Below are 12445 nucleotides of genomic sequence, written 5' to 3' on the forward strand. Positions count from 1 at the left end.
AGTTATAGTTGGTCACTATAGCATCCTCATTTAAATGAGGACTAGTTTGTGAAAAGGAATGTTGGATCCAATTAGATTATCAAAACTCACAAGGAAACATGGAATAGACTAAAAAACAAAGAATCGAACAACAAAACACTAATCCTTTTCAGTTTGAAGAAGGAAAACAAAAAAATGGGGAAGTGGAAGAAAATTGTGAATCAGGGCTGTTTGAGGCTGTTTTTGACTTATACAAGTTCTAGCTTATGCCCTGTTCTATACCCTATGGCAAAGTTGGTAAAAAAAAAATTTTTTTTTTTTTGATGTATGAAAATGAACAGCACACTTTAAACCATCCTAAGCTCATGAATTTTCCTAACCTCTTTTTCTATTTCCTTTAAATTTTATTGACAGTTTACTTAAGGATAATTTACAGCACAGAAATTATAGATTTGCCATATTCCTTTAAGGATAAATCTGTTTCCTCATTAAAGATTGCTAAGTGGAAAGAAAAATTAAGATAATTTCTTTCCCTATTAAACAAGGTCATATTGTCCTAGAAAATATTATCTATCAGCATATAAATCTCTTAGTGAACATAAATTGAGAATGTGTTCAGAGTCAAATTGCTTATCAGACTCCTGAAGAGCAGAGAGGCGTCCTCTGGATTCGGGGAGCTTAGATGAAGTAGGAGATCCATCTTGTTCTCTCAGTATCAGTGAAAAATACTTCTCTCCTGAAATCCCCAGGCAGAATTAAAGTGATGATTCAGACTCGGTCACCCTTGAGTCCATGATGGCCTCTGAATTCCTGTTGAGAGTACACAGAAGGAGTAAGAGCTTCACCCTTTCTGGTGTCACAGAGTATGCTAGTGGCTGGGATAATATAAATTGTTTCAGTTTCTGCCAGGCTCCTGGCTTCCCATGTAGTCTTGCTCCATCTCTTTTCTCTAAGCCTTGCCTATTTTTTTTTCCCATATTCTCATTAAAGCACTATTCTAAGTCTAGTCTGTGAACAAAGAAACCTCAAGCAGTGGCTTGTTCACCCTTAGACTTTACCTATTAACTGACAGCAATAATAAATAGCAACTGGGGAGATGCTTTTTATACATTTACGACTTGAAGAAGCTAGCAGCAGCTGGCAACTCCGGCCATTCAGAGAATAGAAACTTGGAATACTATTTCTTTCAGTAGAGGTTCAGGAAGGGCCTGAAGCTCACAGTTGGAATTCATCTTGACTCACTTTTGTAGTGCCAGAGGTGCTGGGCCCTTCACAGATCTTTCTTTCTAATGTTGTAAGAGTGGATCTAAAGTATCAGGTTCAGCATCACAAAGAAGGAATATCAATGACAGCTAGTAGGTAAGTCCCGTTTGAGTTCAACATTCTCTACTAACATTTTCAGACTGCGGGCTGGCTGGGGATTGCTTCCACAGATGTCAGATGCCCATAGGAGAGCTAGCCAGGTACCCATCATCAAGAGAAGATGGTCACACGAAAACCCTCCACCTCTCCAGGAGAGAATAAGGCTTGAGCACCTTCTTTTACAAGAAACTTTGGCTAGAGTGGGTACTAAGATTCTTTTTTTTCCCCTTTTATTGGATACCTTTTAAAATTTACATTTCAAATGTTATCCTCTTTCCTGGTTTCCCTTCTGGAAACTCCAAATCCGATCCCCCCTCCCCCGGCTTCTATGAGGGTGATCACCCACCCACTCCCTTCCACCTCCTTGGGTGCTAAGATTCTTATGTGATTGTATTTTCCATATCCTGTGCTAGATTATATTTTACCAGCAAGGCAAACCTGGTGTCAAATAATATCTTACTACCTAGTTAAATATCTCCAGGAAGGGGATGGAGACTAGGAACTGACCCTGGAGTTTTTTATCATAATTTATTAGATGCACCATTTCTTTGAATATCTGAACATTGTTTAAGAAAGTAAGGAAGGAATTTGGTGTCTAGTGAATTATTTAAGAGCTACTATTTTTCAAGGGTGACTGGGTAGTGCTTAGTTTGAAGTAGGTACTGAATTAGCAGTTTTAATGATGAGGCCTCAATGAAATTTTGAGGTAAGCATAGAATTTCAGGATTCTTTATTATTTAAATGCCAAGGTTAAGATGGCTGTGGTTCTGTTGTTGAAATTGCAGTGCTGGAGGACACCCTAGAAAGTGATGCTATGACGGGGTCTCAGACTAACCTATCTTCAGTGAGCTAAACATGAGAATGGGTATGAAAAAGAAGGTAGTATAGTAGACAGGGAACATTACAAAGGCAGTGGGGACACTTCTAAAGTGACTACTGATGCTTAAAGGAGATAAAGGGGCTCATGTGGCCTTGATTTCAGTGATGTACAATGGGTGACCCAGTGAGGGGTATGCTATCAATATTACCGGGAGGAAACTGTTGGGGGAAAGGGTTACACTGACATTCTGCTATCTATGGTAAGACATAATAAATTGAGCACCATACCAATAACCCATGTAGTTGATAGACCATCCATCTCAACACAGTAAACCACATATTGGGCCCAGCAACACTTGACATAAAACCATTTTTCCACTATGGACAGGTCTAAGTTGTGCTGCCTGAACTCAGTTCTTGCCATGTCCCATGATGTCTTACCCCAGATGTTGCTGTGAACCAGAAACATAACATTAGTTCTCAGTGCTTTTCCATGGGACATTTTAGCTATAGTTAGCTTAAATCAAACCCTAAAGCCAGACTTCATTCTTGTAGCTTCCTTTTTCTAGAACCAAATGATGATGAGTTTTTGGACCATTCCTATTTAAAAGGGTTCTTCTGTTGCTGGTTTGTGGGTTGTTGAAGACTCTCCACTGTGTAGTAACAAATCGCTGGATGGTTCCATTGATAACAAAACACTCTGTTATGGTTTTCCTCTGCCATCTTCTGTTTCCCAGTTTTGCCCAACCTTGTTCTGTGTCTTCTCCAAATGAAGAACCAAGTTGTGGTAAATACAAATGGTGGGGGCAGGGCAGGGGGGGAGGGAGAAGTGTGACTGGTCATATTTCATCACAGTTTCAGATAGTAGTGAAAACATTCATAGTACAGTCCATAAATGTGACTTTTCTTCCAAATGTTTGAAATTTGTTTTCTAGACAACTGGGACTAGACCTGGTGCCTCGGAAGGAGTACGCAATGGTAGACCCAGAGGACATCAGCATCACTGAGCTATACCGACTGGTAGGTACACAGAACACTTTCTCACTGTCTTACTGCTAATTTTGTGGTTTCCATGGCATTCTGCATTCTAGATGTTTTAAAACTAGATGTTCCTGGTTTAATTTGAAAAGAGTAAGGAGACTTTCAAGCTGAGGTGACCATGCCCCAACAGTTCCAAGGCTCTTTTTCTGTCTCAGAACACTATATTTGTAACAGGCTCTAGGAGATACGATCAGTCTTTTAAGTCCTTTCACAAATCCTTGTTCTTTTGGCTTTGTCTGATGAAAGGCTTACAAGTAACCCTTCCTCACCTGTGTGTTTCTGCATAGTAAAATGTTAGCTGCCGGACATGGTGGTGTATATCTTTGATCCCAGCACTCAGGAGGCTGAAGAAGGTGGATCTGCTTGAGTTTGAGGCTAGACTGATCTACAAAGCAAATCCAGGACAGCCAGGGCTGTTACACAGAGAAACTATGTCTTGTAAAATTTTTTTTAAAAAAAGTGTTTACCAAGCTGCTATCCCCCTGCTCCCTAGATTATCATCATATATGTGGACTTTAAAAAGTATCTCTAAAAATATATCTAAAAGCTGTTTTGATATCTATCTATGGGCCCCCACCCATTTCTATGTTTTGGAGACCATCCATTGGCAACCATAAAACATTTGAATACATTGCCCATCACAAGATTACCCATCACAAGATCACTCATCACACCATTTTTTTTCCAGTTGCCTGGTATTTTAACTTTTGGCTTAGTTCCTTCAACATAGTCCAGTCTGCCTTTGAATTTAGCCTGTGCTTCTAAATTCTTATATAGAATTTCTTGATAGTAACTGTCTTAGAAATTTTTTTTTGGGGGGGGGGGCTAGGAAGAGACACTATGACCATGACAACTCTTACAAAGGAAAACATTTAATTGGGTCTGGCTTATGGTTGGTTTAGTTGATTACCTTCATGGTGGGATGTGTGGCAGCACATAGGTAGACATGGTGCTGGAGAGATAGCTGAGAATTCTAAGTATGGATCCAAAGGCAGCAAGAAGAGACAGTGCCTTACTGGGCCTCGCTTGAGCTTCTGAAACCTTAAAACCCTTCCCAACTAACACACTTTCTCCAATAAGACTACAGCTACTCCAATAAGGCCACATCTCCTAATAGTACTACTCCCTATGAGCCTATGTGGACAATTTTCATTTAAACCAGCACAGTAAGTGAACTTTTTCTAACCTCAAATTAGAGGGAAAGTTCTGGGTTAGAAAGGGCTTTCAGGGCTGGAAAGATGCCAGTGGTTAAGAGCACTCTTAAGACTCTTTCAGAGGTCCTGAGTTCCAATCTCAGCAACCATATGGTGGCTCACAACCATTGGTAATGAGATCTGATGCCCTCCTCTGGTGTATCTGAAGACAGCTACAGTATATATATATATATATATATATATATATATATATATATATATATATATATATATATATATATATATATATATATATATATACACACACACACACACACACACACACACACACACACATTTTTTTTTAAAGACAGAGCTTTCAGAGGCTGTTGCCTTCTGCTTAATTGTGACTCAGTGATGACTATATCATGCTGTAATGTTCCTAAAATGAAGGCCCTTAAGAAATAAGAGACTTGATTTTGAAGGTCTTGGAGCTTCTGATGTTGTTTTCTATTGTGGTAATTCTATGAGAGTGATAAAAAACCATTAGTAAGCCTGGGACGGGATATATGAGATGAATCATATGTGACCATGAGAAGTCAGTCTTTGTTATAGTACCTTCACTTTCTTCCTTGATATCATTCATGCATTCAGGATGTCTGTACTCTGTCCTATGGATTGGGATGCTTTCTGCTTTCTTAGAGGGTTCCTTTACTGTACACAGAACTTTATAGCATTCAGTACTTCAAGCTGTGGGCCTTTCTTGCATCTGCACTTAAACAGAATATTTGGTATGTCTTAAGGATCTATTAACAGTAGTTGGAGAAGTACAACTGAGTGGGCAGAATACTTGCCTGGCATCCACAAAACCCGGAGTTCTATCCCCTGCCCTGTATAAATCAGGTATGGTGGCACACGACTCTATAATCCCAGCATGGAACGAATACACTCTATGCACTTTATTTGTTAGTCCTGTCTTTTTAACCTTTTGATTCAGTCATATGCTCTAATGCCTCATCTTTACTGATAATTTTACCTATTGATGACTCTATTCTCTTTTTCAAAACCTCTCTGTGTTAGAACCTGACCTTGCACTGCCTTTTCTTCCCTCTGTTATGTTCAGAAAGTCCTAATGCTTCACTTCTGAGTACACCCTGGACTGTGGCTCCAAACTGCACGTCTAGCCTCTATCAGCTCAGTGCTTGGGGACTTAGTGTTTAATCTCCTGGAGATGCAGTTTCTTTTCCAGCTAAGTGGTGAAGCACTTCTTTTCATATTGATGAAGATTGCCTTTCCTTGAAAGATACTTGAAAAAACACCTAAGCATGCAGTCGAGTTCCATTCCTTTTCAACTTTAGTTTATCTTTCATTAGAGAGCACACATGGCAAAAATAATTGATCCCATACGTGCTAAATCTGGGCATTAGATTTAGGTGCTTTTAGTGAAATGAATAATAGCAGCTTAGACATGATAAAAAAATTTATCAGGTGATCTAGGAGCAGGAAGTTCTAAATTGGTTTGTGGCTAAATTATGTACACAAAATACAGACCCTTGTATTTTTGCTACGTGTTGCTTGACACTGAATGACAAGGACACCTCAAAGTACAATATAGCTGCAGAAGTTGTAGCCTTGACGTCTGTCTTCTTTGAAGTTACAAGGACAAAGGATCATTGTAGTTGACTGAGCTACTTTTAAACAAACCTCCTTGGAAATTCCACACAACTTTTACCTTTATTTGTCTTTGGCAGAGCATAGATGCACCTGCAGATTTATCTAAAGATATGAAAGATTTGACAACCAACTAATAATGTCCTTCATCAGTACAGTGTCTTTTCTCTAGTTTGATTTATTATATGTAACTCTGCTTCTTCTGTCTTCCCCTTTAACGTTGTAGATAGGGTGCCAAATTGGTTTAACCTCTTTTAACTTTACACTTTATTGGTGGTGGCCTGAACTCAATGGTTTAGAGAGGCTGGCATCTCATATAGGCACTGATTGATTGGCAATGTCTGCCATTTCTGGGAAAGACAATAAGTGGGTGACTTGGCATCTTATAGTTCAGATTCTGGTCCAAAGTCATCTTTTTATAGATGAGGAAATAAAAAATTCTAATTTTGTCTACAAAAATGTAATGTCTCCTCAATAGCAACTGCATGTTCCTGTTTTTGAGCAAAGACAGTAGCCCAAGAAAAACAAGCAATGTTTATGAACATCAGAAGGACACTTGGGGGAGGGGAGGAAGGCAGCTATTTTTCTTCTTATTGTGTCTTGTCTTCATGAGGCCACTCTGCTCATTGCCCTCTATGCAACCTGTCAGCATCTACCTGCCTTGATTTTACCAGAGAGAGACAATGGGAGGCTCCATCACCAAGCCCATGCCTCTGTTTGGCAGTATATTATCATTTTAGAATAAGGACTGTGGGGTGAAGGTAAATATTCCCAGAAAGAAGGATTTATCTCTTCAGAAGTTCCCAAATGGATGTACCCTGGGGAAGAAAGTCCTGGTTTTGTGTTTTGGTGGCCCTTGTTCAGAGATCATTCTCACTAAGTTATGCCCATCTAAGCTGGACCATGCTAAACCTTTCAAAACATTGGATTGCCAAAGGCAGTCTTAGTTCTGATATAGAGAAAAGCTAATTGGCGAGAATCTCTACTGGCAGAGTATCTTTTTAGGGACATTTTTATGTGTGTACGAGCCTATTTCCTTGTTTGCAGTTCTTAGTGGTTTATAGCAGTGGTTGCCAAATAAAAAAGCAGTGTTCCCCTCTTCCTCCTCCTCCCCTCCTCCTCCCCACTTACTCACTTTGCATCCTGCTCATTGCCCCTCCTGGTCACCCCCTCCCACAATAATTCACTCATCCCGTCTTTCTCTTCTCCTCTGAATGGGTAGGGGCTTCCTTGAGTCTCTCCTCACCCTGGCACTTTGAGTCTCTGAAAGGCTAGGTGCTTTCTCTCTCACTGAGGCCAAACATGGTGGCCCATCTAGAACATATCTTGTGAACAGACAACAACTTTTGGAATAGCTCCTGCTCCAGTTATTTGGGACCCACATGAAGACCAAGCTGCACATCTGCTACATCCCCATGCCTAGGTCCACCCTGTGTAAATGGGTTTTTTTTTGTTTGTTTCTTTGTTTATTTGTTGGTTGGTTTTTTGGGTTTTTTTGTTTGTTTGTTTGTTTGTTTTGTTTTGTTTTTTTTGGTTGGTGGTTCAGCTCCAAGGGTCCAGGTTAGTTGATGCATGTTAGTCTTCCTGTGGCATTCCTGTCCTTAGGGACCCTTAGGGGCTGTAATCCTTCCTCCTGTTCTTCCATTAGAGTCCTCAAGATCCATCCACTGTTTAGCTGTGGGTGCCTTCATCTGTCCCAGTCAGTTGGTGAGAAGAGCCTCTCAAAGTACAACCATGCTAGGCTCCTGCCTACAAGCATAACAGAAAATCATGAGTAGTTTCAGGGATTGGTGCTTGTCTGTAGGATGGGTTTCAAGTTGGGCTGGTTATTGGTTGGTCATTCCCTCAGACTTTGCTCCATTCTTAATCCTTGCATTTCTTGTAGGCAAGATGAGTTTTGGGTCAAAAATTTGTGGGTGGGTTAGTGTCCCTATCTCTCCCTTGGGAATTCTTCCACAGAAGGCAGCCTCTGCAGGTTCCATATCCCCAATGCTGTAAGTCACAACTAACAACACCACCATTGATTCTTGTGCACCTCCCATTCCAAGGTCTCGGTCTCTTCTTGGAAATGCCCCCCCCCCTTCAGTTATAGATTCCCACCCATTCTCATGGGCATTGCTGGGTGGATCTTAAAGAACCTTTACTACCTCCACCCGAAGGATATATTTGGCATTGGCTGAAGACAGAATTTGGTTGCCACAACAAGGGGTGGCAGTAGAGAAAATTCACTTAGCAGATGCTATATAACTGCAACTCACCCCCTACAGACACAACTCCCACCCCAAGATTGAGGAAGCCTGGGTGTAGTACATTCATCTAGCAGTTAATGTTGCACTTGAGGAAAACCAATTTGAGTTGAAGGAATCTTTGAAGTGAATCTGGTTTTTTCTCCTAATAAGTGGAATAGCTAAAATATAAGCTGTAATTGCATGTAGCACAGCTGTCAGGTATAGCTGTAGCCATGGATTATGTCAAGAAGGGTTGTTGTCTGTGTTGTGACTATAAGTTATAGCTCTTGAAGTATTAGCTTGCCTTTCTAATGATATTACTGAGATGCTCTTTTCATAGAGATATTTTTAGCAGTCCCCAAGAGTAGTGAACTATGAAGACATAAGCACATAATCATAACCTATTTAAATCCGATCTATCCCAGATCTGGAAGAGTAGTGGGTGGGTGGGAGACTTAAGCACTAGAGTGCTACACAGGAGGGTCTGTGCCATAGGCACGTAGCCCAGAGCCAGGCAGTCTCACTACTAGTGCATAAGGTAAATTCCAAGGCATAATTAAAGATTTTTCAGATGCAGTAATACATTTTTTCAGTCTCCTGTGATTTGTATCTCTCCACATATGATCTCCATCAATGACTCTCGATCCTCGTTGCTTATTAGAGTCACCTGGGGAGCCTTTAAAATTACAGCTCTTGAGACCCCTTCCTACCCCCTTGAAATTCCCATTTAATTGGTCTGGGACAGGACCTGGTGTAAGTATTTTTTAAAAGCTCTCTTGGCGACTCTAAAGTGCAGTCAAGGTTGAGAACCACTGCTCTAGCTATATTACATCATTTGCATGAGTAAGGGAGCTGATTTTTCTCCCTGTCAGTTCCTATTGCATGCCACCATTAGTGCTGGAAACTTTGTACTCTTCAGGGTCAAGAGCAGACCCTCCTTGAGGTCAGTTCTTTATAGGAGACATTTGAGTCTATGGTCCCTGCTCTGGCCTTTGGGACCCATCATTTCTTTGGAGTAACTTGTGCTATGCTACACTTTTGACTAAAAGTCTGTTTTGTGGGTTACTTGTTTGTGATCTTTTTTGCTTTTAGATAGTTCAGAATAAAAGTTAGATGCATAAAAACTTTCTGATGATGTCATGTAATTGCATCTTCAGCCTTTAAGTTGTAAAATTCCTATTTGTCTTGAAGGTTGGCTAATCATTTGATAATTAATGAATTATATTTACAAGGGTAGCTGATATAGAGATGTGGTTTTGTGCCTTCACCCCAACAACCATTCACAGCCTCAACAACCATTCTTAGCTACAGCCTGAACTCTGGAGTTCAAATCCCTGATGCTACACGTATTCCTTTTAGTCAAGAGGCTAATCCAGAATAACAATAGACAGTCTGTGATGGAAAATGACCGTGCCATCCCTTACTTTACCATCTCTCCTGATAATGCCCAGGCTTTCCAAGTCCTTTCCCTGCCCTATATCCTTCATCTGTGCGATCCAGCAGCTGAATAGACTGGTAGCAGCTGGCAGCTGGGCCAGTATGTGCATGCCAAATAGAGATTTAGAAGCCTGTATACATTTTTACATTGTCATGGTAGTCTCGCCATCTTTTTCTTTTTCTGAAAGTATTTATCTACCAACGTCCAATGGATTAGATGTGAAAACAACCTGTATCCTCACTACAGTCAAACCCAAAAGTTCTATTCTAAAGAGACCATAATTCTTGTTCCTTTTATAGTGCTTTATCACAGGGACAGTCTTCCTTCTGACTTCCCAGGCTCAAATCAAAACACCCTTTTGGGCTTTTGTTATGATACAAATTTTCCATATTCTTGGTGTGCGTGCGTGCGTGCGTGCGTGCGTGTGTGTGTGTGTGTGTGTGTGTATGTATCTGTATCTGTGTGTATATTTGTGCCTATCTCTGTCTGTCTGCTTGTGTGTGTGTGTGTGTCTGTCTGTCTGTCTGTCTGTCTGTCTCTGTCTTTATGCGAGCATCTCTGTGTATGAATGTATAATGTATCTTTGTATATGCACATACCAGTTTTCCTGGCATTTTATCCCACTAGTGGGTACCATTTCCATGAAGCATGGAATGCTTCTGTGTTCAGTTATGTTCCGAGCACTAGGCATGTAATAGATACCTAATGGGTATTTGTTGACTGGGTACGTGTTCTCTTGGTCTCCCACCTGTAGCCCCATAGGTGATTTCTTTCCTTCCTGAGACTGTCTTCCTTTTTAATTCTGGTCCTCCATCCCAAGTTTGACAGTAGCTGAGCACAGTGGGGACAAGATGAGAAAGGAAGCAGTGGAGCTTCTTCCTCACTTTAGCTTCCTCGTGGGCTCCTTGACCATCTCTCCAGAGCTTCATAGTGCGTTAGAAACATTTCCTTGCTTTAGTGGTATAATAAGACTTGTCAGTGCCTCATCCCAAAACTGCCAAAGCTTTGTGGGTTAGTATAATTTTCAAAATCAATTTTAAAAGTATTATCAGTAAGAAGTTATAGAAATGTTCATCAGCTTTCATTTATCAAATGATCTGTAACTGGAATCTGAAGGGGTTTTTGCTTGGTTGTTGGGGGAAGCACGGTTATTTTGTCGCTTTTTTTGTTTGTTTGTTTCCTGTTGAGTGTTAAACCTAAAGTCCTGTATATGCTATGCTAAAGTGCTGTACCACTGGCTAACATCTCTAACATGCATATATACATCTCTGACACACACACATATACACACACATACAAGAACAGGAGGGTGGGAGAGAGAGAGTGGGAGGGAGGGAAGGAGAACAAAAGGTTTATCAAGTTGACCATTCTGGCCTTCAACTCTGTAATCAGGTTGGCCTTGAACTCTTTCTGCCTCTGCCTCCCAAATTGCTGGGATTACAAGCAGCCCTAACTAGGCCAGCTTTCTTATCTGTTCTCTAGGATAACTAATTTGAAGCTAGAAGAAAATTTGAAATTTAGATTAAGTACAGAATCTAGCATGAACAAAAATTGCACCATAGGCAATCCCCAGCACTCCAAGGCATTGTGTTATTTTCTTCAGTCTATGCTGATGTGTTTTTCCTGGTGGGGTGGGTGTCATTCAGATGGAACATCGACATCGGAAGAAAGACACTCCTGTGCAGGCCAGCAGTCACCACCTCTTTGTCCAGATGAAGAGCCTCATGTGTTCCAACTTGGGAGAGGAGTTGGAGGTCATCTTCTCGCTCTTTGACAGTAAAGAGAATCGCCCAATCAGGTAATGGCATGTGGCCTCAGATCTTGAGTTTCCTGTTGTAATTATGGTGGATTTGTATATTAGATACTTTCTGATACTTTTTTTTATCAGCCTCAGTTCATTGTATACAACCCTGAGTTTCTCATTTATCTACCCTCTAGAAATTTCTATTAAGTTTGGATAGATTTAAGGATTCCTGCGAAATCAAAGATCTATAGAATCCTATGTGGCCTCAGTACCAAGCTTGCTTTTGTTTTAATTGCTTTGTGGCAATAATGCCAAGAAGATAACATTTCTCTAGAGTGTAATGTTTACTTATGGAATTCAGCATGTCCTTCAATTTTTCAGTAAACAGTAGCATGGGTCTTCTGGAGTCTGGATCAGTGGTATCAAAGAAATTTGCAGACACACAGTTCGAAGCACCAGAACTGTGCAGTAGCACAAATTTCCTGCTTCTGTCCATGTTCTGACTCTTACCAGTCATGGTTCTCTGTGGCAAGCTTTGCATTCTGTGTTTCAGTTTTCTGGAGTGTTAGGAGTCAAGTCCCAGGCCTTGTGCCTGCTAAGTGACTCCCTATTGCTGAGTGTTATCCCTATCCTAGACTTTTAGTGGCTAGGAAAAGCCTTAGAGTGGATGGATGCTCTGTTTACCCAGGCAAGCATTTGAACTCTTCCTGCAGCTTTAAGAGAACTATATTTTCTTTGAATGGAAACATGAAGCACTTTATGTTTTAAAAGAAAGTTTCACATTTAAATTATGAATTAGGATGGAATTACTCAGTCACACATAATGATCCATTTGTACAGTGCTTTTAGAGTACTTAATAAAATAAATAGCAAGACCCTTAAGTAACTCTCAGCTACACATATTGATTCATAAACACAGTAGTCTAGGAGTATTGCCCTCTTTTCTGGAAAATATGTGTGAAGTTTATTTTAATGCACTTGTAACAATAACACATGATGGATCGCTTATGAATTTGTTTTTATGTACTCA

At 40.4% G+C, this 12445-nt stretch overlaps 1 protein-coding gene across 3 annotated transcripts in view; it reads left to right on the forward strand.

The window, feature by feature from the left end:
- DOCK4 (dedicator of cytokinesis 4) overlaps positions 1–12445 on the forward strand; it is a 383278-nt gene that overhangs the window by 185443 nt on the left and 185390 nt on the right. For all 3 annotated transcript variants that reach the window (XM_080927592.1, XM_080927594.1, XM_080927593.1), the window contains exons 7-8: positions 3096–3180; positions 11318–11469. In XM_080927592.1, coding sequence (XP_080783718.1) covers positions 3096–3180; positions 11318–11469 — 237 coding nt within the window. The remainder of the gene's footprint in view (positions 1–3095; positions 3181–11317; positions 11470–12445) is intronic.

This window comes from Micromys minutus (genome assembly GCF_963924665.1).
Source record: "Micromys minutus genome assembly, chromosome: 1".
NCBI lineage: Eukaryota > Metazoa > Chordata > Mammalia > Rodentia > Muridae > Micromys > Micromys minutus.